Below are 27,586 nucleotides of genomic sequence, written 5' to 3'. Positions count from 1 at the left end.
ATCCTAAATGGGATATAAAAAATGTGAAAGAAATATTAGCACCCCGAATGGGGATGGCACCAGAAGATATTAAAATTATTTTTGCTGGTAAAGAACTACATAATTCAACAGTAATAGAGGTAAAAAACAATTGTGATTATAATTTATAAAATTTAATATATGATTTTATAAAATGTTAAATATTTCTATATAATTGTCTATAGGAATGTGATTTGGGTCAGCAAAGCATTCTTCATGCTGTTCAAAATCGTCATCAAAGACTTAATAAGAGTATAAATTCTGTAAATATTATCGAAGAGGTGGTAACAGAAGGATCTGATTTTGATTCGACAATTAGTAGTAGTGGGAGTAAACCAATGAATGAAACTCTCACAGATTTGCCATTAGAGGAAACAGATCAGACAAATTCATCCACAGATGGTTATTATATTACATATGCTATATTTACTATAATAAGTCAAAAATGAACTAATTGTATTATATAATTTTTTCATATTGTATTTCATTTTATCATATTTTATGGTAGAACAACGAGAAACTCGAGCACATTTTTATGTATATTGTTCAAAGCCGTGCAAAGCTGTAACTACAGGGAAGTTAAGAGTCAAATGTGCATCTTGTGGTAGCGGTGCCGTTACAGTAGATAGAGATCCACAATGTTGGCCAGATGTTTTACAACCCAAAAGAATAACGGTTCATTGCGAAAATGAGTTATGCGAGTTATCAGTATCTTCTAATGAAGACACCGAATTACAAGTTTTTTATGCTCAATTCTTTTTCAAGTGTGCAAATCATATTAGTTTAGGTGAAGATGACCAGGCAGTACCACTTTATTATATCAAGCCAAATTCTATGAATGTACCTTGTCTCGCTTGTACAGATATAAGGTATCAAATAATAATGAGAGGATCAGATAATAATCTAAATTTACCTATATGTATATAATCTAATTTTACCTATATATATATATATATATATAGGGATACAGTATTGGTTTTTCCTTGCGAAGCAGCCCATGTAACTTGCCTAGATTGCTTTAAAGAATATTGTTCTGTACGTTTACGCGAGCGTCAGTTTCAATTTGAAGCAACAAAAGGTTACTATACTCTTCCCTGTCCCGCAGGATGTTCCAACTCTTTTATTACAGAAGTCCATCATTTTCATCTTCTTAATCCACAGCAGGTATATATTATCTAAACTAAGAGATTATATGAGATTTAAGAAAAGTTGTTGAAATATATTTTAATTATTAGTATGAACAATATCAACGATTTAGTACAGAAGAATATGTTTTACGAGAGGGTGGACTTCTTTGTCCAAGGCCAGATTGTGGTATGGGTATAATACCACCATCTATAGAAGATGGTGCAAATGAAGAAGAATGTCGTAAAATTCAATGTTTTGCAGGTTGTGGTGTAAGTTAATACATGGATTATATTTTAGATAGAATCCTACACAATTGTGATTTATAATAGGAACAATTACACGAAGTATATATTGTTTATACTTTATATGTGATTTATAGTATGTATTCTGTAGAAGATGTTTACAAGGATTTCATGTGGGAGAATGCGAATTACAATCTTCAGAGGCATCTAATAACAAATCTATATCTAACGGATATACCATTGATCCCCAGAAGGCTAAAGATGTATTTACATTATTATTGTTCAAAGTTGTGATGCGTAGTAGTGCAAAAATCTTATGAGTATATTTTATTTTAGGCTAAATGGGATGAGGCTAGTAAAAAAACCATACAAATATCGACTAAACCTTGTCCAAAATGTAGGACACCTACCGAAAGAGATGGTATTCATAGTTTCTGAAAACTTTTTATCAAACCAGTCAATTTTCTATTTTCGAAAAATACTTCGAAATTGTTATTTCTTTAGGTGGATGCATGCATATGGTTTGCACACGAGCAGGCTGTGGATTTCAGTGGTGTTGGGTTTGCCAAACTCAGTGGACGAGAGATTGCATGGGTAGTCATTGGTTCGGATAGAGGAATACGTTAATTTAACATTAATTTTTATAACTACCGTTATTACTAATTTATTTTCTGACAATGTAATTTATTAATAATCGGATAAATTATTTTCTTGTCATAAAAATTAGTTTGTTTTGTAAATCTTTTGTTCCCTACTGATAGAGTATATTTTATTGTAATATTTTCAGAATTCGTTAAATTTATCTAACAACTTTATATTTTCAAAATATGCAGTAAAAATTAATTTGCAATGGAATTGATTTCTGTATGTGTGTGTATCTCTATCTCTTTATATATATTTGTAATAATATAAACAAATATAATTTTATAAAATTCAGAATGTAATATAAGATGTAATGATATATAAGATTTATGTGTTATTTTTTTCTGTAGGTAGTGATATATTTATATTTATGGAAAGGTATACTTACAAGTAAGATATACGTGAAGCTTTCGTATGATCAACAACGATGCGAAAATATATGAATCATTAAATGAGAAAGTGTTTAATGAAAAATATTATTATCTAAGGCCACTTGAAAATCCGATTAGTCGATACTCGCTAGAACTTTCATTCAAATATATGCGAATATATTTATAGTTTCGTAGAAAGAAACTTCACCTAATATATTATTTGCTTGTATGTATTATAAATGTAAATCAAATAGCCGTTGTTTGAGGAGCAGGTGGTGGTGTCAAAGACGTCCAAGCGTTAGTTTGTTGATCGGTATTAGTCAGTTGATTGTTTTGTCGATGATGATTGTGACGATCTATCACCACAGCTAAGCACCTGCGTTCATCATCGGATTGTACATTATTTAGGGTTTCGACAGCTTGATTAGGACAAACACCAGGTACATGTTGATGCTCTTTAGAAGGATCATCATATTCTCCAGCATTTGGTGACGTAGTTTCGGTTTGTGAAAGAGGTTGAAGATGTAACATTTGCATATTGTGATGCTGCTGTTTGTGTAGATGTTGATCAGGTGTCGTCGATTGTACTGGAGATACAGGTGCATGATGATACTCATGAATCGAATATTCTGCTGGATTAGCTGAAGGAATTGTTTCGTTATCGGTTGGATGTAAAACGTGATGTAGTCCACCGTGAGATACCGTAGTGTAAGGTGGCATCTGATGATGGAGATGCAAATTTAAATTTAAATAGGATTGTTGTTGTTGCTGTTGCTGTTGTTGATGATGTTGTTGATCGGATAGGGCCATCGAGTGTATCCAAGCGGATGAGTCTGAGTTATGGGGATGATCCTGTGACATTGAATTGCAAGGTAAACTTGCTGGGACGTAAAGTGTACATCCGGTCACACTGGTCGGTGTCATTGTTCCAACGACCGTTCTAGCTAGTGTAGTATGCGAGGAAGATGTTGGTGATGGCGAAGGTGAAGCTGCCCATTCTTGTGAAGGTGGAGGTGGTATGCACGCTGGATTTAAACTTTGTAAGGATTCTGGACTTCGTGGTGACCAACTGGATGGTGTTACGTAGGTCGTTGAATGTAGGAGTGGAACAGTCCCATATGGATCTAAGTGTTCCTCTGAAGTTTAAATAGAATTCAATTATTTCTTATTCTTTTAGGGGAAGATAATTAAACACATTGTTATACCAACCATCTTGAGCATATTTGTGTCTCAAAGAATATGGTGTTACCCTACAAGTATTTCTACGTCCACTAGTAGAAACGGTGTAAGAATGAGTAAGGTGATTGTTAACGACGTTTTGTGCTTGATTTTGAGGTGCCATTATTCCGGATGTACTATACTCACATCCCATCGTTGGCTGCGGTATGAACCAAGCACTTGAGTCTACAATTTTCAAATGGCAATGTGTTGGTCGTACTTCGTGCGTCGAAAGTTCAATGTTATTCGTATATTAGACTCACATTGAGGATACGTTTGAGTGTCAGTTGGTCTTTCTTTTGCATCCAAGAAAGCTTTAGCAAATGGATTATATTTTATCTTTAAGCTTGTCACTTCCTCGTTCTGATACGCTGTCACTGCTATGAACTGTGTTTCAGGAAAACGATAGGTGAGAACCTGCAATAATCGGAATTCTTTCAATCCTTAAACATACTTTATTTTATCTTATTTTTTTCTTTTTTATACGTCACTGACTCGATGACTCTTACATTTAGTCAGAAAATCTTATTTACACGTTCGAACGTTTTCTCTTTCTCGACGTTTTCGAACTTACGTAGAAACGCATAGGTACCTATATCCATATTGACTAAACATGTTTCGACTTATTCTAACGTACTGAAACCGTAATGCAAACTTCTCTTGTTAAGAACGTATACAAAATCGTAAAATGATGCGGAACGTTGCTTACAGTTCTCTGTTCTTCGGCTCCAACTCGAACCAGATGCACACGCGGCTCGTATTTGTGTAGCGAATTTAACATGATCTGTCCATTCCCGTTAGCCTTGTTGGTGAGTTTCACCTTAGCAAATGATATTGCTTCTTTCATCCAGTGAGCACCAAAATTTGGACTCTCTGGATGAACGTAAATCGGATTTGGAGGTGCGATTTCTGCTTTTCCACCGGGAACCCATTCACCGTTTACGTATTTCCATCTATTTTTTGACAGAGTTTCTTTTTTATATAATATATATAAATATATAAATGATATCATGTAATGCTAGAATTATAAATATTTTCACCTATGAGGATCTACTTGTACGAATTCGAGCAAAAGAGTGTACATGGCTGCTGGTTCCAGGCCCTGTGCTAATACTTTAACCACCGGAAACATTCGTCTAAAGGGAGAAAAGTCAACGATATTTCATTTAAATTAAAGTTTGAGCCACGTCAGTTTTGTTAATACAAGAAAAGAATTCTATCAGCGAATAATATACGTTGGTAGTGCAAGAAGCAAATCTGCTAGGCATTATTATTAGATCAATTAGCTTAATTTACAACTTTGTGTTCTACTTTTCATATACTTTGTCTTTGTCTTCTTCTAAATGTCCTTACATTTCATTACGATGATTAATAAAAATGATTGTTATTCTTTACAATGAATTATTTTCGTAAGTAATATTTCATAAGAGAAAAAAATAATATTACACAAATTTCGTGATTTTTCATTTTATTATATATTATTTTCTTTGTGCATGGGAGACCTATATCGTTGTTCAACAATTTTCTTTGAAGACAATCCGCCGGCAAAACTTCAGAAGTTGCAGGTGTGCCATTGGACCGACCGTCGAACATTCTACGAAGAAGAATCGTGAGTATCGTAAAGTTTTATTACCGACACAATACTATAGTTTTTTATTCTCCAACCGAATTATGTTTCTTTTATTCGAGATATTCCTTTTCGGGGTCGATCATTAGTCGCGCGTGCCTACTCAATCTTGACTATTAAAGCACGCCAGGTAAATAAGAATAGATACATAGATACGTTGATCGTTAGAAAAAAAAATCAATTACAATGTTTAAAGTATATTTCGAATATACCTGGAAATTCTAAAGATCCTTTCAAAAGGTCTTATCATTTTCGAATGTTTAATATTTAAACAATTTTATAATTTTAATTTCTGATAGATATAAATTGAAGATTTTTTATATTCTCTATGATAAAAATATTTGATGATTATTAATGTAAATGAATAATGATAGATTGAATATATTCTTAAATTTTAGATGATCAAGTGCGATAGCAATCAGACTTAAGTAATCAGATTAAGTAGAAACTAAAAAATTCGATCATCAGCATTCTTACCTTCCATTTTTCGTGACGATCATCTCGTTAGTGATACACTGAAATCTAGTCCATAATTCTCTGTCCTCTAATGAAAGAGATAGGGGTAAGTTCTGATTGGAGGACATCGACGTAACGCAGATATTTTGCCTGGACAAAGAATCTCGATCATCGTTTGATTTCTTATTGGTTTCCTTAGACATTGCTCGAGCTTGTTCACCATCCTCTTCTTGTTCTAATTCATGTTCATTTTCGGTATCTTGTCGCTCCTGTCCTCTCTGTCGATCTTTTTCTCGACAGGAAGAATGTACAGGAGACATACCGAGATTCGTATTGCCTGATTGCATCTTTTTACTTTTCTTTCTCTTTCTCCCTCTTTTTAATTTTTCTCGTTGATCAATCAAGTCACGCTTCTCCCTCTCCAAAGTCGCTAGTTCAATTAGATGAAGTTGACGAATGTGATAAACGATTAGAAAAAGGTCGATGTGAAAAGATATAGAAAGCAGAAAAGCTGGTACAAAGATACGAATGAATGTTCGAGAGAAAGAAAAAAAAAGAAAGAAAGAGAGAGTGATAGATAGATAGATAGATAGAAGGATAGAAAGAAAGAAAGAAAGAAAGAAAGAAAGAAAGAAAGAAAGAAAAAAGTAAGAAAAAGAGAGGGAGTGGAGAACGTTGAACGCGGATGTCGTCGGTCGCACCTAGCAACACCGATTTCAACTGCTGACCAGCCCTCGTGGCCAAGACTCGTAACACTTGGGCGCGATATTTCACACTATCCGGCGAAGACGAGCCGAAGACTGACGGGCGACACCTCTCAGTTTCTCCTGGACGACCTTTCCTTCTCTATCTCTTGGCGGTGGCCGGCTCCTAAAAGAAACGGCACCATCCTCCCTGGCTGACCAACTCCGTTACGGTGCTCCTCAGGTGCTAATTAAGAGCCAGGAATTAGAAAGAGCCTGCTCTCGCTCTCTCTCTCTCTCTCTCTCTCTCTCCGTCTCCTTTTTCTCTCTCTTCTTCATGATATTGCCGCAAACATGGCAGTACATACCATGTTCTTTCTGCATTGGCTGTAATCCCTACAAACTGCTTGGTACACCGAACGAAACGATTTCACTGGTTCCCTCTTCGTTCTAGGCCATTCAAGGACGCTATTTGTCACCGCCTCTAATCCTACTCGCAAGCCAACCGACGATCGACTTCAGTTTACGATCCCATCATGGTTGGCTGATTCATCGTGTAGTAGACGGAGAGTTCGTCAGTCCGCCCATCAACTTGACCGATCGTCAGCTCCTCCTGAAGTTTCTTCGTCAACGGCAGACGATGTGTGACCCCCTCGTGTGACCTCGCTTCCGGAATTCGCGGTATCAATTCGTGAACGAGCAACGAGATTTCAACCGATCGTTTTACTTTGTCACTCTTTTCTTAATTCGTTCGATCGGTTCTCTTTGACTTCTTCGAGGTTAAATATCAAGTATTATATCCAGCGATCTTGTTATTATATCGTATATTTAATTTATTATTTTTTCTCCTTTTTTTTTTCTTTTTTTTTTATTATATTTTTACATTATGTTTGTTTAGTGCTACTCAAGAAATATCTTTCTTGTTTGATTTTTCCAGAAATATATACGTGAAGGATTTTAAAGCAAGATACAGTGTGATGTTTCGGTGATGTAACAATCTTATAGAAAGTGTTCTCCATTATCGTATGTATCCACACACGTTTATATTCATTAATTCCTTTAGGGTGTTTTCTTGGATTGTGAATTAAGATAAAAAACAAATCGATTATTAGTCTTCCATTTCGAAAGATATATATGCTATTGTTAGCTCGTTCTTCATTTTTGATGCTGAGGAGTCAGCAAGGTAAGCACCGAAGGTGGAGTCTTCGGAGTCGTACTTTTTCATCTCAAATGACTAAAATCAACATAGACTCAGTCTCACGGTACAAGCTGTACAATCTTTTATTGGCTAGGAACATTTGACCAGGACCGTTTTTTGTTTGTAGTATCATGCCATGATTTCTACTAGTGCGTTTATATACATATATAAAGTCGACAAGGATATGTTTGCGTCTGAGACTCGTATAACATGAATTGTCCGCAAAGCTGATGAAGTTTTCTGACGATAGGTAAGAATTCTTAATCGATAGAATTTTATATTCGAACGAATTTATGTTTTGAGTTTTTAGTAGTATATTAGGAATTTTTTTTTTGAATTTATTGATCAAATAAATGAAAAAAATTATTTATTAAGTAATTTAATAAGTCGTTTTCTTTTGTTATATTTAGGTTTGTTGTAATTCGAATTAATTCGTTTTGAATTTTGTCGACTCCATATTTAATATATTAGAATTGGTATTTCTGGATAAGTTGATTAAATGATTGAGAACTGATGATGATGGTAGAATTTCTCAATTTTTTCTGTTATATTTAAGATTGTGTGCGTCATATTCGAATGAATTTGTTTAGAATTTTGTCGATTTCTTGTTCATTATATTAGTTTTAAGAAATGATCAAAAAACAAATTATATATTTATCAAATAATGTGTCTATTTATTATATCTATCAAAGTTATTAGTTTAATAATTAAATTATTTACTCATATATATAACATTAAATAGATAAATAACAATTAGTCTCATCAAGATAAATTTTAGAATAATTCGACAATAATTAACGAAACGGAGAAAGCTGATACTTGATTTTTTAGACCAATCAAAATCATTTTCGAAAAATTATAAAATAAATGACGAAATAAACAAAACCGATATTCGATTTTGACTAAAACTTTTTGGTCCTGTTAAATGTTTAATGTACGTTTATATACAAATATACAAACGTACATAGTTGTCCTAATTCAACCTAAAATCTACGCATGTTTACCTTTTCTACTTCCTTCAGAAAGATCTTGCGATCTTTCGGCGTTTTTCCCAGTGGCAAAGGCAATAAAACTTTTTAGAGTTCCCACGTGATGGCTTCGGTGAATCATGGAGGTTTACAGCAGGATCCCCCATATAATAATATAGCTACCTGCCGTTAGGTAGCTCGCATCTTTTTTTGGATTAGAAGAACAGCCCGGAAAAGTTTATCACGTTTGTGGCTTCTCTGCCTCTTCCGCTTTCCCTCCTTCTGTCCTTTCATAAAGTATCTTTATTAATCGTTTCGATAACACCATCAACATTTTTCTTCATTGTTTACAAATTGTATTCCTCTTGTGTTTTCTAGAAAAAAAAGGGATTTGGTCAAAGAATGCGATGTTATTCCTTTCGGACATGATCTTAACAATCATTATTTACTCATTGTACAATTATAGATAACTATCATTTACAATATCCAACAATTAATTTGTTGATATTAACATCTTTGACCGGTCATGAGTGTACTCGCACATGCATTTTAATTTAATAATGAATATAGCCAATAAAACGCATTATTTTTTACATATAATAGCTTGTTAATAATATATGTTAATATATGTTGTATTTGTTTTTGATCGAATAGATTTGTAAATGTTAATATTGACAGATAAATCATTCAATAGTCTAGAGTCTTATTTAAAATGAAAAAGATCGATGCTTTGCGTTTTTATTTTATTTTATTTTTTTATTATAGTATTATTTATTGTGTTTAATAGTATTTGTTTAATTTTGATATTACTTTATTGATTAGAATTTAAAAAAATTTTTAATATTTCAATAACGATTATAATTTAATTATGAACATACTCGGTAAAAGACATTACTTCTTGTATATAATAACCGGTCAACAATGTGTGTTAACATGTACTGAATTTATTTTTGATCGAATAGATCTGCAAATGTTGACATTGACGAATTAATCGTTGAATAGTCTGGACTCCTTATTATTTAAAATTAAAACGATTGATAACTATGTTTCATGTATTTATTTCTTTTTTTTTTCTAAATAATAAAATAATGTCTATAAGAATAGAACAACATCGATAAATCGATAAAACTTTATTGAATATAATCATTGGATAAATTCTAGAGGGTGCCGTCGTTACGAAGAAATGAAATGCTTTGTCGTAACGTTATTGATAAATTGTTCATTCATTCGCAAAAAGATCCAAGACTAAACTAAATCAGTTTAAACGATGAAAAACGATTAATTATAACTTTCGAAATTCGTTTATTCGTCGGAACATTTAGGCGAAGATTCTTCTCGATTATTTTCGTAACGATAAGACTTATTTTCGTTGACCTTGACATTCTCATTATCTTCGTCCTCTTCGATGTAACTACTACCGTCGTCGCTATTGTCTGTACCAATTAGAATATATTTCTGATCTTCTACGTGATCGTCTTCGTTGATCAGGATACAACATTTTCCATTGTAACGATGGAGGAGTGCTTCGATATTCGATAAACGTGCGATCGTTGCGTTCTCGTGAAATTCGTGTCCTTCATTAGTATGATGGATACAATCGGGTGGCCTTGTATATATCTGCGTATAAGTTTTTTTTTCTTTTTTACATAAATTTGATACTTTTCAAAAGAAACAGAATAAAGTGATACCGTCAATTAATTAATTAATCAAATAATTATCAAGTAACCTTTTAGATACCATAGGTACGTTAACGCGCTTTACAGGTGCTTAATTCAATCTATACAAAGCGCATGTAATACAAGCTCTAGTTTGAATTTGAATTAATAAATATAATTAATCAATGTCACACATTTAATAAATTTTAGATATATTCTAAGGACATCTGATACGTCATCTTATGGAATAATTTATAATTTTCAAAAAATATATAATTACGTTCATTTTCAATTAGTATTGAGTTTTTTTTATTTGCGGGTTATATTATATTAGTATTTTTTACTTGCGCTAATATAATATTATATGGGATCTAAAAGATTAATTAATTACTTGATTAGATCATTCTATGGTCAACAAAAATAAATTATCTTTTTTTTGTATCAAATTGATGCATTTTGCATGAAATTAATTAATTCCTGATTTGATAGATTTTAAAATGCAGAATACGAATTTGTTAACATACTGAATATTGTAATTAAATTTTTCAGAGTTAATTTGAATTATTTTAAAGAGTTTTTAAATAAAATTTATAACATTTCTTGAAGAAATTCCTATTAGAAAAGTTTCTAATAGGAGTAAAAGTGATATAAAAAAAAATACAATGAATCTATTTTTTATCTACAGAAAGTTATGAAAGGTATGAGATAACGACATTGATTCGCAAAATTGGTTTGATACTTAAGTGTTAAAAAAGATGTATTCTTCAAAGTTCGGATAAAATCTAATTATAAAAACAAGACATGATTAGTATTTGTTTATATAACTGATCTATTTTTCGCATTTGATACTCTATAGTCCAATTTTGGTTCATGTCTAAAGAAAAATTATGTAGATAATATAAAATTTGAAAGTTGTACTAATATGTAACTGTATTATACTAACAATAAGTATATTTATACTTAACAAAACTTAATCTTTGAATATCAACTAACAATCAACCTTTTGAGCTATGGGATCACCTCTTACATGACATTTCATTTAATTAATTAAACAAATCAATAGAATTTTATTAAAAAATTACTTTAAAAGCATATATATATGTATATCTATATATATGAATATATGGGATATATCAAAAGCAGAAAAAATATAATTATAGAGTTAATTGAAAAGAAACTACGAAAATTAATTATAGTACATTTGGTTACAAAAATAAAATTAAATTGAACAATAAAAAATGAAAGGATTATTATTGTTCATTAATTTATATTATTGATATAAAATTAATAATGATATAATCGATGTAATATTATAATACTATATTATCGATATAAAAATTCGTACTTACTGCGTTACCATTTGAGAATTTAGCAATCGAATTGTCAGCTTGTTTGGTGAACCAATAATAACCATCGTGAACGCTTCGTGAGAAGAGTTCACCTTGTTTTTTCGTTTCGTCGATCACATTAGGTGTTTTAAAGACGTTTTGACATGCCATAGGGAAAGGAAACATTGTTGGAACGGATAGATACCCTTCTGGGATCTAGGAAAGAAAATAAAATGCATTTTATAATATTTCGTTCTCTTTACTGTCGCACGGACACGCGCATATTCGTTCGTTCGTTCGTTCGTTCACTCACTGTACATTGGATCGCCATAAATTTTGTTCGTTTATTTATTTTGTTAAAATTATTGAATCTTTTTGTCATCTATTTTCAAATGTTTTTCCTTCGCTGTGTGCACATATACATACTTACATATACATACATATTGTTGACCTTTCGAACTTAGGATTTTTCGCGAGTATCGTTCGTGCTATGACAAGTTGATGTTACATCGTTTTTTTTCTTTTTTTTTAATTTTCTTTAAAAAAAAAGAAAAAGAAAAAACAAACTTATATATCTATACAATACATGGTTCACCAATGCTTTACTAATTGTGTTATCATTTCTGTGTACACGTGTGTCTTTCTCGGTGTTTATGTATATATGTGTATTTTAGTGTTAATACATACTTCTATGTAATATTTTGCCGTCAGAAATCCTAAATTTTGTACTAAACATTATATTAATAATGAAAATATTTTGTAGAGATGATTATATCAAAACTGTGCTCCGTTCGAAATCGAACGTTACACGAATAATAAATGATCAATAATGCAAAATTTTTTACCTCCAAAACGTTATATCCCTATGGTTTTAACCGTCGTTCGTTGTTTCGATATAGCTTTTTTAAATTACACAACATACTTAACAAACAAATAAATATAACAATTACACGACTATCTTGAGCTTGGCAAACGCGATTTTCCTTTCTTCCTTTCGATATGTGTTACATCTCCTGATTTGAGTGATTTTCTTTATCGTCATTTTTTCCCGTCTTAAAAAAAAAGAAGAAAATAAATAAATAAGTAAAAATAAAAAAAATGAAAAAAGGAGAAATAATTATAAAATTGTATATAATAAATTTGTCACGATGTTATCTTCTTTGTTCGTTATACATACATATATATCTTGTTTTCTTTTTTTATAATTCGTATATCTCTTACTGCAAGAATTCTTACATCGAAGGAAGAACGTTCTTAAGTTGTACTACGCATGAATCTGAACACAGCTGCTGCGATATCTTTCATTCTATTTTTTTACACGTCATTGTATTTCATAAAAATAAAAATAAAAATAAGAAAAAGTAATAATAATAATAATAACAACAACAACGGTAATAAGTTAAGACGTATGTTCTCGTATGTAAAAATTTATCAGATTAATCTATCGATAAATATGTTCTCTATCGAATCGATCATGTCGCTACTTATGATGATTATGTATAATTAATTAAGAGGAATAAGTAAAAGTCTTCTTTGTATTTGTTTCGGTGAATCGATAGCGATAGATCTTTCTCGTGGATTATTTTGGTAAATTCGAATATCATAACGAGGATTTGTCGTCAAAACTTGGCCAATGGAATCGAATCTTCGAGCGATCGTGCGAACAGAATGAGAGAACGCTTCGTGCGACAATACGTAGGACGCAAGCGCGACGGTGAACGCAAAATAAACGTTGTTCCTTGATTCTTTCTTTTTTTTTCTTTTTTTTTTCTTTAATATTTGTTAATTTGGTCCCATTGTAGGTACAGGGTATGCCCGACACGAATTTATCCCAAATTTATATAATTGATCGATTGATCGATGGATCGATCGATCAATTGATACAAGTGAAACTTGCACCGATACGTGTTCACACTTCGCTTACGGAAATAGTGATGAATGATTTACGATTAATATTACGTATATTACAACGTAAATTGTCACGTTCAATTTATAACTTCAATTTTTTAACATTGTATCTCAAATTCTGAAAATAAAATAAACGGAATTTAAATCGACACTTCTACGATTTTAACGTTGTTTACGAACGTATAAGTTTTATGTTTTATTTTTTTTTCTCTTTCCGGTGAAAATTTTAATGCTTTATGTGTCTATTATATATTATAATAAATGATTTTCGTTACAAGACGTAAAATCAAGACATAAAAAATATTATAACTCATTCGTTTGTCAATTTAAATTAACATGAACATAAATGAATACATAAATAAAGGTGTCGATAATATTTCGAATAAAAGATAACGTTAAAAATTGAATATGATACTTTATGTTGCATACGTTGTATATCACTATGGAGAAGAGATATTACAGATGAAAGGGAGATAGAAGATTATTTCTTTTTGTTAAGATCATTCTTCCAGTAGAAAGAAAAGATTCTTTCTTTTCTTATTTATCTTTTTTTTTTTTTTTTAACGACTCCGTAAGCGAATACTGGTCGCGATTAATTGTGCATTCCTTTAGAGAAATATTTGTCAGAAATAGAAAGACGCTTATCTGTCGGCTTCTCTCCTTCTCATGTTCGCAACGTCAGCGCGTAAAATTGATCATCTTAATCGTCCTTTTTTCTTTTCCTTTTAATTTTCTTCTTTTTATTTATTTATTTATTTTTTTTTGATTTGCGCGTTGATACGTGCTCTCGCTTAATTAATAATCCTACTTGATAACATATGTTCGTCGGTCGTTTTCTTTTCTTCTCTCTTTTTTCTTCCTTCCCCTTTGTTCTATTTTTCTCTTACAGATTGATGATAAATCAACTTCGATATAATATGTATATATATAATATGTATATATTATATATATGTATATATTTTGATTATAGCTCGACATATGATCTTTGATATTGATTTTAGTTTCTCGATAAGGTACTTAGTATCTAAGTCACATTTACGAGAGAAAGAGAGGAAAAGAAAGAGAGAGTAAGAGACCGTTAGAACTTTCAAGACGATAAGTCTTTCGTCGATCGATCACCAAAGAGAACAACTCCATTTCTTTCCTAACGAAAGAATTATAAATATATTTATGTGTGTGTGTGTTTTTATATATATATATATATCTTACTGTAGTCTCTTTGACTGTATCATCGATAATCGAATGTACAGACTGAATCATATAACACGACCATATTTACATATTTTGAAATATTTAATAAAATATATAAAGAAAAGAATAGGTAAATTGTGATCGTTTCGTAAAGTAATAAATTATACATAAAATAGAAAAAAAAGAGAAAATATTTTTTTTCGAGAAGAAAAATGACGATTTACGTTATATTTTTCATCTTGTGTACATATACGTGTACATACACATATATATGTTATTCACGGATAAAAGTGCTATTCGTGTTGCCAAAAACATGAACGACGATACTATCACCGTCATCGTTATCACTATCATCATCATCATTATCGTTAGCATACATTGGCACACATTTCTCGGACAAGCCGAATCACTTTCCTTCTTTGATGATCGATCGATTCTCGACGGGAAGACCACTAAAACGTAACGAATAAAATGGCACGAAAATGTTCGCAATCTCTTTTTTTTGTTTTTTTTTTGTTTTTTGATTGGATAATACACTTAAATTTCACTACCTACAGGACCGACGTGCGGACTGTGCCAAGGCGAGATGATAGGCTGTCCACAATAAACATCGGTTGACGTCGATGTCGATGACAATGACGATGACGATGACAACGACGTTGGAAAAATGTTGTTGCTCGAACATTGATCGGCAACATCGAAAGCCGATGTCGGATCAACGGCTCCAACGACTTCATTTTCGAACTTTCCTTTGTCAATGTTTCTTCTCGTTAAATTTGAAGTTGCCGTTGTTGTCGTTGTCGTCGCCGTCGTTATCGTCGTTGGTACCACCGTGCCTTTCACTTCCGCGGCCACTATCCGACTTACGTCCTCTTTCTTATCTTCTTCTGCGCCGGTACTCTTATCGCCGATCATGTTCGCGAAATATTCCGATCTCGAGAACTTCCCAATCTCTGTCGAGCCAAAAGCTTGATGAAATCCGGGCAAGGGTTGTGTCAAATTTGGTTTCTTCGATTCAAAGCTCTCGGAGGAATGATGATCATGGTCTTTTTCCTGATCTCTTGGTCTCTTTGACGTCATCTACTGACATGAAATTAAAGTATTCTTTGAAAAATTAATTCTTTGTCATAATTATTTATTTTTCTAGTTTATTCTTGGCCAATTTCTAACTTGATTTTTTATTCGTCTACTTTCGATATCCTCATTTATACATGTAGGTACATATTCAAAACAAGTTTTCTATAAAACTGTGTTTCCTATTAATCTTATTATATTAACTGAACGAAATGTTTTGTCAGAGATGATTTAAGAGTTCTAAAAAAAAATATTACTGTCACGTGACCTTATGATGGTGTAAAGAGTTAAGATATTATTTATCAATTTTTCTCTAAAAAGTTCTACTTTACCGTCGCTGGGATTAATAATCCATTGAAAATCCTTGAACCTGTTACCGGATTCGCTTGCCATCTCATTTCTTCAATTATCTCACATCTTCTGGGTATCGCTGATGTAGATGCTTCTGCGAGTATCTGCTAAAGTTTGAAAATATATGTCGCTAATGTCGTTTCACTTTTTTTTCATATTCGTAATTACACCTGTATCAACATTACTCGTATATGACTAATTTGATAAATACCTGATGTTCCGGTGGCGGATAAGACAGGTCACGCGTGTTATCGAGCTCGCGTTTTCGTGAAATACATGGTATTTGCGATTGATTCTCTGCGCCCTGTCTATTGGACGTACTATCTCGCAAGAAGATGGCTTGCCGAATTCCGTGCATCGTAACGTTACGGATCACACCAGGGACATCTGAATAGAAAAATATTACTCTTAGAATCGTTTAAGTTAATTAATATCAATGAATTGTTTAAACTTACACGTTGGTAAATTGTGACAGAAATGACCCCATGCTCCTTGAGTAGTAGTTTCCTGTCTGCTAACATGAGGGATAATAATTTGCGGTGGAGGGGGTAATTGGATTGGTCTTACATGTTGATGATGTGTATGCGCGACGTTCTAAAAACCACGAGAATGACCATTGAGGACAGTGCTTTAATAATAATTACAATTTTTAAAAATAACAGTAGCGAATATGTCAATTAATTTTTCAAATTGAAGGAAATCAATTAGAGTATCACCTGATAAGGACTCCACTTTTGTTCTTCAGGGAATCCAGTAAGTTGGTAGCTTCCAAGCATCTGTTGACGTCTAATTTCTCTCCCGAGATTAGCTGCAGCTGCAACGGTAGCGGCTGCTGCTTGATAACTGATAATGTTTATTGGTTGTTTTCCCAAACCAAACTGTTGTTGTTGTCGTTGTTCCTGCTGCTGCTGTTGTTGTTGTTGTTGTTGTTGTTGAAGAAGTTGATATTGTTGCATAGCGAGTCGTGATCTCTGCTCAACGTCAACCTCAAGATTAATACCAGTATACCATTCTAGTCCCCTGCCATTGTATCCACATTTCGAACGTGGTTCGTTTACCGTTGGACACCAAGACTCTTGTATCGTTGGCTGTTGATCATGTTGATGCGGTTGATGAGCTTGCCCGACGAATTGCTCTGTTCGGTAATTGGTCAAGCCCGAAGCACTGCAATCAAGATGATTCCGCTGTTGTTGTTGATCCAAGAATTCATCAGCCAATGAACATGACGTCCTCGTCGTCGTCGTCGTCGTCGTAGTCGTCGCCGTCGTTGTTGACGACGAGGCTCCAAGAGAGTCCTGTGCATTCCCGACCGTGCTCTGCAGGATCGAGCGTCTTGAGGATTCTCGGCTTTGCTCGCGCATAGCTTTTCGTATTCGGGCCTCCTTGGGATTGTAGACGTAGTCTGCGAACAGATAAGATACCGTAAAAATAGATTGTTTTTGTATCGTCTTGTCTCATCTTATCTATTCTTTTAATTATTAAATTATCGTCTCATCCATCATCGATTTAGTTTGCGAATTCCATCATTTGACGCATCCTTCTCTCGAGGAAAAGTAAATCATAGCATTCTCGTTGGACGTTACGATCGAGGTCAATCCAATTAACCGTAACGACCCATCCTTCCGATCGATCGTGTTTATCAACCGAACTATCGCGCGATAATAATTCGACGCCGACGAATAAAACGATGCTTTACGGGAGACCGAAGCACTCCGTGATTATCGACGTTCTTTCATTACGGTTAAGGGAGAAGCCCTTAAGCTTAAAGGGAGAAAGACGTGATGAGAAGCAAAGAAATAAAAATAAAAAAGGTCGATTGAAATCGCGTGTATACTTTTAGAAGTTCGCGTGAGTTCTCATTGAATAGACATCTACCTGTCGGATGATAAGCAGCCGGAAGGACAGCATTATAACGTGCATTAGCCTCGAGCATGTTCGAGATCGGTGTGGTACCATAGTTTGCGTATGGGGCAACGCTAGTGTTGTTGTAAAAGTAGGCTTGCTGTTGTTGATGATCTTGCTGTTGATGTTGTTGTTGTTGATGGTGTTGTTGCTGTTGATAAAAATGAGCACTAGGTGTGTAAGCTTCGACGTAGTTGCAGCAATCCATATTTTTTGTTTAATAGGAGGATACGTGGATTATCAATATGTGCATATGTCTTGATTTTTGTCGTTACATCGGAGCGTTTAAAGACATTAATGTTCACTTTGAACGGACATCGTACACGAACGGCAAAAGTTAAGGTCAGCGTTGTGTCTTTTGAAATGAAATAGATATATCAGCGAGTTCGAAGATCGTTCGAAAGTCTTTTGAGAGAAGCAGATAGATAGATAGATAAATAGATAGATATATAGAGAGATATAGAAAGACAGAAAGATAGAAAGATGCCAAAGGATCGTCGTCGAAACTTTCTTCAATATTTTGGCTGTTTCGTTGATCGCGCCGCGAGATTACCGCCGTTGGTCAAGCGAGGCGGTCGCGATTACGCGGGAAAACGCGGAACATCGCCTTCGAGTCGTGCCGTTCGATCGGCTGCTCGCATTCCATCGGGAAGACCCAAAGTACGCTCAGCCCTCTCCTGCAGCTTCCTCGTTATTCTCCTCTTTTTATTTGTCCTCGTGATCCTCATCGTGATCCTCGTTGTAGTCGATATCAGTGACGACGTTCTCTCTCTGTTCAGCATCCTTCTCGAACCTGAACGTCGAGACGCTGAGAGGGCGTCTTCTACGTTGTCATTCGGAGAAAAGCTAAAAGCTGATAAATTTCGTTTATCGAATCGCAACGTTCACCGGCCCGTTCTCTACCGCTTCTTCAACGAGCGGCACACCGTCGTCCTTCTGTCGCGGCCCTCCGACGAACGGAGGATGCGACGATTTCGCGTCTTCCTCTAGCACTCGCGCCATTCTCATAGCAGCAGTACCACCACCACCACCACTACCACCACCACCGCCACAACCACCAGTACCTCCTCCTTTACCAGCAGCAACAACGGCGGCGGCGCCAGCAGCAGGAGCAGCAGTAGAAGCAGCAGAAGCAGCAGCAGCAGCAACAGCAGCAGTAGCTGCGCCGATGGTTCGAGATCGATGCTCGAAACTAGGCTTCCTCCTCCACTTCCTCCTCTTCCTTCTCCAGCAACAGCCCCAAAGCTAGCCGTGGAGTTACGTCGAGCGCACATGAGACACCCTCCGAGGCTAGAGATGTCAACACACCGACACCTTTCTTCCCGCCTCTACTACGACTATTAGTCTACTCTCTTCTCCTTCGAGTCTCTTTTTCTTTTTCTCTCTCTATCCCTCTATCTTTCTTTCTCTTTTTTCCTTATTATTCACCCTTCACCCTCATCTTCCTAGTCTATCTCTTTTCTATCGTTTTTCCTTTTCCCTTTTTTTGCCTCGTTCTTTCTTTTCTTTTTTCTACGAGACTAGCCGAGAGCTTTTTCGTTTCGGTACTTGCTGTCTCTCTATTTATTTATTTATCCTTCTCTCTCTTTCCTTATCTCTTTCTTTCTTTCATTCTCATGACTCCTTGGTATCCTCTTCTACGAAGAGGAGAATAAGAAGAAGAAGTGGATAAAGAGAGAGAGAGAGAGACAAAGAAAGAGAACGATCCTGCTTCACGGTGCACCTTACTCGCACTGATTTCAACCAAGCATCAGCGCCACGACGATGGATTAACGCTACGCTCGTCACCGACGAAGCCGACTTTCCCCGCCCTTTCGGCGCCGTCGTGCTGCGTCGATCCGGAGACTATGATGAAGATGAAAAAAAAAATAATGATAGAAATATATCTGTCGAATGATTACTTCATATATTCTTTACATTCTTGTAAAAATTCGATTCGATTAACGTAAAACACTCGTTGCGTCTTATTGAAAATGCATTCGACTTCCTCCCTTTTCTTTTTTCACCCTTTGACCTCGGTTTCTGTCTCTGTTTTTCTCTATTTCTCTCTTTTTACCTGCTTTTTCATAGATTATCTTGACTGCCCATGGATTTTGTTATTTTTGTTAAATATTTTTTCTTTCTTTTATTTTTCATTTTTTTCCATGTGAAAATATTGTTTAAATTCATTTAATCTATATCGAACGATCAAACGTATTAACGTGCATTTTTTTTCCATAGGACTCACTGAGTCCCCTGTAATTGGGATTGGACTATATCGATTTTGTTTATTTCAAGTATGATTGTTGAAAAATTTGTTTTTATTTTAACTTTTTCAAAGATACTCTTCACATATCTGTATATTTTTATTTTACTTGAAATTATTTTCACTTTCTTTATGGGGATGGTTAAATAACACATAAAACATCTTAATTGTGATAGTAAAGTTCTATCAAATCTTCAATCGTATTAGATTTAATCGATCCGATTGTAAAAAAAAATTCGATTGTTATATGAGAAAGATAAATGATTAAATTCGTCTAATCATATTGTTTAAATTTCAATGATGATTTTCAATCAATACATTTAATGCTTCATTTTATTTGTTTTTGTCTTATTCAAAAATGAAAAATCTTTTAACGATTAACGTTTGCCAACGAGAACGAGGTAGGACGGTATCGTCGAATGGTGCCAGAAGCGATAGAAATCGATCGATTCGAGCGTCACCCTTTTCCTATCTATGCGCTTGCACGCTCGTTCGGCACTTTCAGTGATAAGTTGCGACTACTTCAGCTGGCGCGTGCGCTCGTGCACGTTTAAAACTCCTCCTGTCTATGTCGATCTATACATCTACATACATATGTACATAACACCTGTATTCGGAGAATACATACTCTTAAATGTAAAACGAATACATATATTATATATACCTATATATTATAGATACCTATTCGTAAACAGATATACATATATATGCATCTATAATAAATATCTATTACGAACATACTATATATGCAAACAACAGAAAATTTATCTAATGTATACATATATTAGTTGACAGAAAATATTTCGTTAATCAAAGACATAAAAATAAAAAAAATAAAAAAAAGACACACATATAAATCTATGTTTTCACAACAAAACTTTCTATATTATTTCACATTAATTGTAAATTATTTAGATAAAAGAAAAAATACATATACATTCACCACAGACACAGACCCACACACATACGCGCGCGCGCATATATATATACATATACATGTTTTATTCGAGAACATTCTATTATTTTAGATAGTTTTTAAATGATTAAATCAAATCTAAGACATTAAAATAAAAAAACATATATCCTTCAACACGTACACACACAGATATGTATATATATATATGTATACCTATATTTTTACACAAATACATACATATATATTAATATATACATGTCTATATGTGACGTTATGTGAATGCTTAGAGGGACGACGACGACGACGACGGAGGAAGAGGAAAAGGAAGGAAAGAGAAAGAGGAGAGGTACGGTTGTACGGAGGGCATAATCGGCCTGATCCATGGGTGTAGGCAGGCAGGTAGAAGCGCGGTCGTGTATCGGACAGGTTCCTAGACCCGCGTCGCAATCAATACCTCCGGTCTCTACCGTTCCCTCCCGCACGTTTCTCGTCAACTCGACCGAGGATATCTCTTACCTCTCTCTCTCTTTTTCTTTTACATTGCTTCTTTCACCTCTGTACTTCTACTTTGACGAAAGCAAATCTAATATCGACCATTCTTCATTTGCTCTCAACATGATCGAAAGATGATCTTTCTTTTCATTCCTTATTTTCTCTCTCTCTTTCTCTCTCCCTCTCACTCTTCATATCTTTCATAGTGACGAGAATGGATAATCAACTCGGAGATCATTCTGTCTACTTCTTTCTATTTTCAGAAAATCTTACCGATCGTTCCTAACGAATCGTTTGATTACATGGATCGATTTCTTTCTTTCTCTCTTTCTTTTTCTCTTTGTCTATTCAATAGAGTACTCTAATATCATAGGCAATGCAACGAAAAGTGCAAGTCGGATATCCTTCCGTAAAGGAACGATTACTCGGATGATGGATCCTTTTGTAACGAAGGATTCGAATTAATTGGTAAATAGAGAGAAGCTCGATTATTCGTGCAAATTTTCTAGACGGCGAGTTGGTTACCGTTCTCATGTGTAATCGAAAACTTTGTTACTATCTTATAATTTATACAAAGCTGGTGTAATTAAGAAATCGATAACGGAATGGTCTTGGAAAATTGCTTCGGACAAAGAATGGAAAGGATGTATTAACGTAAATCAAAAGGATGTATTAACGTGAACGGAAAGGATGTATTAACTTAATTAAAGGATAATTATAGAATTTTTCAAAAATTACAAACTGGGCTTTTGAATTTGACGATTCATATTTTTAATTTCTTTTTTTTTTCTTTCAAATAGAATTATAAAAAAAGAATTCTATATTATATTTGTATGAAATGATCATTAAAAAAGGCGAAATATTTCTTTTTATTTATTTATCTTTCTTTTTTCTTTGCAAAAAAATAAAAAAGAAATAATAATAAAAGTTATCATAATAAACTTTGACGGATCTTTTGATATATTTTTTGTCGTTGACACATTGTATACGTCAAATTAAACATTACATACTGGCAGCAACACGCCATACGTTGTTGTTTCTAGGAAATCGCTATTTGTATCGCGAAAAGTTAGTTTCGAATATGCAAGTTAAACATATGATCGCAAATGACGAGTAGAGCGGCTGCCACTCGGCTTTATATCTCTCAGTAGGCTATCAGCATCGTTCTATGTCCGCTTGCCTGCATGCATCGTCCTGTCGTGTTACGTCAACGGTGACGATGATGACGACGACAATGATGACGATGCACTCATCCCTGATCCGAGTTAATAAAGTAACGTGAGACAATTCACACTTTGCGATGTTCTTGACGAGTACATTTTTATAGAGTGCATTTTTCTACGGTTTTTTTATTAATAAATAAGAAGAAGAAAAAAGATAAAAGAAAAAAATATATATATGTATAATATATAAATTCTATTAACAACATCGTTCTTGAAGAATATGTTGTAAGAACTTTTATATCGTATAGCGTTTTTAATATTAGTATTATTTATATTGAACATATTGGTTTTGTTTTCATCTACGATTTGTAAATATTAATTTTCAACGTTAACGTGCTGAAAATCGAAACATCATAATACGTTTAATTGTGAAAAAGTTTATCTTAGTTAATACTTATCATTCTATGTCTATTATTGGAGAATCAAGTAATAATAAAAAAGACGTACCAGGATATTTTTTCTTGTGTTCTGCATCGACTTCTCGTGCCAATGTGAAGTACTTCTCCTTCATATCTTTCGAGATATTCTTCCAAAGGATTCCAAGTCTGATTAGATAAAGAAAAATCATTATTGCAGACCGACGGATATCGAGAAATCGTATACATCAATAATAATAACAAAAACAATGTAGCAGATTCAATTAGCGAACAATTTAGTTCCGATATTTTTAAATTATTTTTTAATTAATAGATAATTAAAGAAGCGAAAATTAGATTATTATGATAAAAAAAAGTAAATTATTGATAATTTAGGATACATATATCAATTCGACTTATTAACACAACGAATGAACAATATTTAACAAGGATATTAGACCTGACACTGATGTCCTTGTTAGATTCTCGAGGATTTTCACTGGCAAGTTTCTTTCGCCATTCGTTCGCAAAAAGCATGAAAGCATTAGCCGGACGTGGAATTTTTCGTTTGAGTGAATTCCCTTCGTTATTTTTCTCGTCGAAAGACAACAATGTTGGTAATATCTCTTGTCGCTTCGTAGATGGAAAATTATTCAAACGATCCTCTTGTTTCCCAATAAAATTCTCTTTGTCGTCCTCGGTAACAACGAATGTCTCTCTTCGGGACGAATCGAGAACACGATCTTCGATAATGGCGTTGTTGTTACTGTTGTTTTTGTTATTGTTTCTTACGTAGCCCCTTCCACGATAGGTAGGATAGTTAGTCAAATAAATCGCTTCTTTCTTCGTCGAGATCGGTGATAGGATGTTTGTTTTGACATTTCTCGAATCACGTAGCTTTGTATCGTCTGTGAACAAGACACCATAATATTAATCTATTTTTATTATTTCTCTCTAGATTCGCAGCACAATGAGTCACCTTGAACGAAGTATTATGGATGTGTCATAAATTAGCATCGATCATTACGAACAAATGAGAGGAATTAAAAAAAAAGAAAAAGAAATAAGATATAAAAAAAAGAAACAAAAAGAATTACAAAATGCGAAAATCATACGAGATATGAGATAGTACTTAAATATTTTGTTGTATATTCTAACGTTTAATCCTATATTAATTCACTTTTTATATCGAGATTACAACAAAAAAATTATATAATATGAAAATTATAATATTTATATTAGTATAATTATACTATATATTAAGCATAATTAATACTTAAAATGAAAAACTTTAATACAGTATACTTCAGTACAAATATATAAGCGTGTTACTAGAAAATTTTATAGGATTATAGAAAGTTATATGGAAAAATTCGAATATCCTACGATGATTTTAACTTTTAAACGAAACATTTAAATACACGATTCTGCATTACAATGTCTTCATCGGATAATTTTCAAACGACTAAAGTTTTCACAATATTCAAATTTTAATGGTGTGATATTTAATTCTTTATAACCCAATTTTCTTTTTTGTCTCTATACAAAAATTAGATAATATGAAAAAAATTATATGTATAAAATTATATTATAATAAATATAACTTATATTTAACATGAATAACTTCCGATATAAAATAACAAGTTCGTGACGATAAATTGAAATCAAACCTCAAAAATACATGTATATAAACGTATTATTTTGAAAATTATATGGCGTTATAGAGATTTAAATAGGAAAACTCGAATATCCTATGATAATCTTACCTTTTTGAACGATACATTCAAATACATGACTCTCCATCGCAATGCCTTAGTTAGTTGACTTTCAAACAGCTAAATTCTTCGCGAAATGCTAATTTCAATGGTATTATAGTAAATGTTTAACAATAGTCGACGTGTTTCAGATGCGTTTGAGGTGCTTGTAATAATCACCAAGCTAACACAGGAATGAAGGTATTCTTTGCTTGGTTGTCGGGAGAAGCACATTCGTTGTTTGAAACAATTGAACAATTTTTTTCAGCGTAACGATGCGCCAACTTTCTTTTTTTTTCACTTTCGTTTCTTTCTTTATTTGTATCGTAAATATATGGTCCATGCAAAAGATCATGTCATAGAGTCAAAAAGGTACGATCAGGCTCACCGATTTTAATTTGACCTAATCGATATTTCAACGAACGTTTTTACGAACTCGGACAAATGTCCTGTGATTGCTGTACTTGTGACAAGGTTGGCCTAGATTATTATGGTGTATTGTCATTGACCAAAAATTCTAATGACCTCGACATAAAAAAAGCGTAAGATGGATATACATATATAATATACATATATGTATATATAAAAAGACGATTTATTCTTTACAATTGTGTCATGTCATAATTAGTATTCATAGTAATCACATTTTAACGAATTTTCATTTATATCTTTATTTTCAATAGAATTATACGTTAAATTTTTACATTCGATATTTACGATAATTAAATTAATAAAATATATATACAGATAAACAAATCGATTGATAACAATTTAATTAGGATTACTTAAAACGATAATTCGATAAAGTTTATTTCGAAATATCATATATATTTGTTATGCAGGTTCAGGCGATTGGCAATAAGTCATCACCCGAAAAGTGAAGGGAATAATGCTTGTTTTGAAATATTTAACTTGATAGCTGAAGCATATGATGTACTTTCGAATCCACTGAAAAGGGCTGTATACGATCAGTATGGTGAGGAAGGTTTAAAACGTGGAGTTCCGGGTCCTAATGGATTTATCGAACCTTACGTTTATCATGGAGAACCGATGAGAACTTATAAGTACATAAGAAATTATTTCTTCATTAAATTAATGTGTTTTTATCATTGAAAATAAAAATGTAATTTTACAAATATTTTTAGAGAATTTTTTGGTACTGATAATCCTTATGGTGATATTCTGGATTATTTAACACGGCCACAGTTATTATTTGAATTCCCAGAAGGTCGTGGAATAAAAAAAAAGGAAGAGCCAGTGATAAATAGCTTACAGCTTACTTTGCAAGAGGTATTCTGTTTTAAATAGTACTAGAAATTTGTACTAGAAACAGAAATATTCTACAGTGAGTATCGATGATAACGTTCTGCTACGAATTTTCTAAATGACCTAAATATCTTAAACATTTTTTCGAATAAGATATTTTGGTTTCATCGTGTCTATGAATTCTTGACTTTCTTTATCTTAAGAGAATGTTAGAAATAATATAAAAGTAAAGTATCATCGATAAAAATGTTATTATTAATATTCACCGTATGTATATAAGAAAAAAGAAAGAGTTGAGTAACCAGTTTTATGAGGTAATAAAAGATCAACAGATATTCTTGCAATAATATTATAGTTAGAAGTATAGAATACAAAATTAGCTATAATAAAATATACATAATTTGCCGATTCATTAGTATAAATAAATTTGAACAATACCGATAGACGTCTTTTCTGATAAATTAAATTCATTTTTTTTTACCTATGTATAGGTATTTTTTGGTGGAACAAAGAAAATAAAAATTCAAAGATATGTTTTCGTTGATAATAATAAAATAAAAACGGAACTTAAAGAAGAAATTTTGACAATACCTATAAAACCTGGTATACCAACGAGAACACAAATTATTTACCCAGAAATGGGTGATGAAAGTCCGAGCAAAATATCGGGTAAGTCTTTTCACTCTTTGTACGATAATACCTAAGTGATTTCAATGATAAATTGTACGTCGATTTAGCGGATGTGATTTTTATTGTCGAGGATCGACCTCACGAGACATTTCAAAGGAAAGATTCCGATTTGTACATGATTGTTGATGTGTTTCTGCGAGAAGCTCTTACAGGAACTACCATTACTGTTAATACCATCGATGATAGAACATTTCGAGTTCCGATAACTTCTGTTATCACGTATGTTCATTGATTTATTTTTTGTTCTTTTCTTTTAAGAATGTGATTTACTTTAGGAATTTCATTAATTTCCATTATTTCGGAATTTAATTATGAAATTTAAGTTATTTCAAATAATTTCTATATTCATATTAGACCAGAATATTGCAAGATTGTCGAAGGGGAAGGATTACCTTTACCAGAAAATCCAAAAGAGAAAGGAAATCTTATATTAAATTTCAATATCGAATTTCCAGTTTATTTGTCGATTATTAGTAAAGATTATGTCCACAAAGCGTTCGAATTACCGATTACCAGCGACGCAATAGAAAATACCGAATATCTTCATCGCTATGGTGTTGAACGTTATAAAATGTGGAATATGCTATAAAAAAAAAATATACAATTTTTAATTTTTATGAAAACGATGTATTAATATATTTTATAAAAATTATCTTTTTATACAACAATTGATAATGCAAATTA

The 27,586-nt window shown here is 33.0% G+C and overlaps 4 protein-coding genes across 14 annotated transcripts in view; 2 read left to right on the top strand and 2 right to left on the bottom strand.

Annotated features, from left to right (window-relative positions):
- park (E3 ubiquitin-protein ligase parkin) overlaps window positions 1-2,209 on the top strand; it is a 2,487-nt gene extending 278 nt beyond the window's left edge. The window contains exons 1-8 of one of the 2 annotated variants that reach the window (XM_035862027.2): window positions 1-119; window positions 204-420; window positions 527-887; window positions 981-1,182; window positions 1,254-1,415; window positions 1,526-1,651; window positions 1,725-1,809; window positions 1,893-2,209. The exon at window positions 1-119 is cut by the window's left edge and continues 278 nt beyond it. In XM_035862027.2, the coding sequence (XP_035717920.1) occupies window positions 1-119; window positions 204-420; window positions 527-887; window positions 981-1,182; window positions 1,254-1,415; window positions 1,526-1,651; window positions 1,725-1,809; window positions 1,893-2,002 (1,382 nt within the window). In that variant the 3' untranslated portion in view covers window positions 2,003-2,209. Of the gene's footprint in view, window positions 120-203; window positions 421-526; window positions 888-980; window positions 1,183-1,253; window positions 1,416-1,525; window positions 1,652-1,724; window positions 1,810-1,892 lie in introns of those variants that run through there. The other variant, XR_014983783.1, reaches the window with a different exon arrangement.
- A 50-nt stretch (window positions 2,210-2,259) lies between these two features.
- On the bottom strand, window positions 2,260-6,539 carry byn (T-domain transcriptional activator brachyenteron). Its single transcript, XM_035862026.2, has 6 exons — window positions 5,724-6,539; window positions 4,660-4,755; window positions 4,329-4,572; window positions 3,883-4,036; window positions 3,611-3,805; window positions 2,260-3,537 (listed from the first exon to the last, which is right to left on the bottom strand). The coding sequence occupies exons 1-6, from the start codon at window positions 6,047-6,049 to the stop codon at window positions 2,648-2,650; spliced, it is 1,905 nt and encodes a 634-aa protein (XP_035717919.2). The 5' UTR covers window positions 6,050-6,539; the 3' UTR covers window positions 2,260-2,647.
- On the top strand, window positions 6,398-27,520 carry LOC118439828 (dnaJ homolog subfamily B member 13). Its single transcript, XM_085664612.1, has 8 exons — window positions 6,398-6,629; window positions 6,840-7,176; window positions 7,323-7,833; window positions 25,789-26,010; window positions 26,092-26,236; window positions 26,704-26,881; window positions 26,950-27,121; window positions 27,257-27,520. Exons 3-8 carry the CDS (start codon window positions 7,814-7,816, stop codon window positions 27,489-27,491), a joined length of 972 nt encoding a protein of 323 aa, XP_085520738.1. The 5' UTR covers window positions 6,398-6,629; window positions 6,840-7,176; window positions 7,323-7,813; the 3' UTR covers window positions 27,492-27,520.
- On the bottom strand, window positions 11,587-25,105 carry LOC118439825 (uncharacterized). Of its 10 annotated transcripts, XM_085664608.1 has the most exons (10): window positions 24,959-25,105; window positions 23,653-24,100; window positions 23,284-23,381; window positions 17,117-17,460; window positions 16,775-17,029; window positions 16,514-16,652; window positions 16,270-16,445; window positions 16,040-16,165; window positions 15,185-15,713; window positions 11,590-11,750 (listed from the first exon to the last, which is right to left on the bottom strand). In XM_085664608.1, exons 1-10 carry the CDS (start codon window positions 24,993-24,995, stop codon window positions 11,683-11,685), a joined length of 2,220 nt encoding a protein of 739 aa, XP_085520734.1. In that variant the 5' UTR covers window positions 24,996-25,105; the 3' UTR covers window positions 11,590-11,682. The 10 variants fall into 10 exon arrangements, with proteins under 10 accessions (XP_085520737.1, XP_085520736.1, XP_085520734.1 ...); XM_085664604.1 differs by having other exon boundaries at window positions 16,040-16,162; window positions 16,775-17,460; XM_085664603.1 differs by having other exon boundaries at window positions 11,592-11,750; window positions 16,775-17,460; window positions 24,959-25,103.
- Window positions 27,521-27,586: the final 66 nt, after the last annotated feature.

This window comes from Vespa mandarinia, chromosome 2 (genome assembly GCF_050613455.1).
Source record: "Vespa mandarinia isolate Hongniang chromosome 2, ASM5061345v1, whole genome shotgun sequence".
In the NCBI taxonomy this organism is placed as follows: Eukaryota; Metazoa; Arthropoda; class Insecta; order Hymenoptera; family Vespidae; genus Vespa; species Vespa mandarinia.
This window is presented reverse-complemented; position numbering and strand designations above follow the sequence as displayed.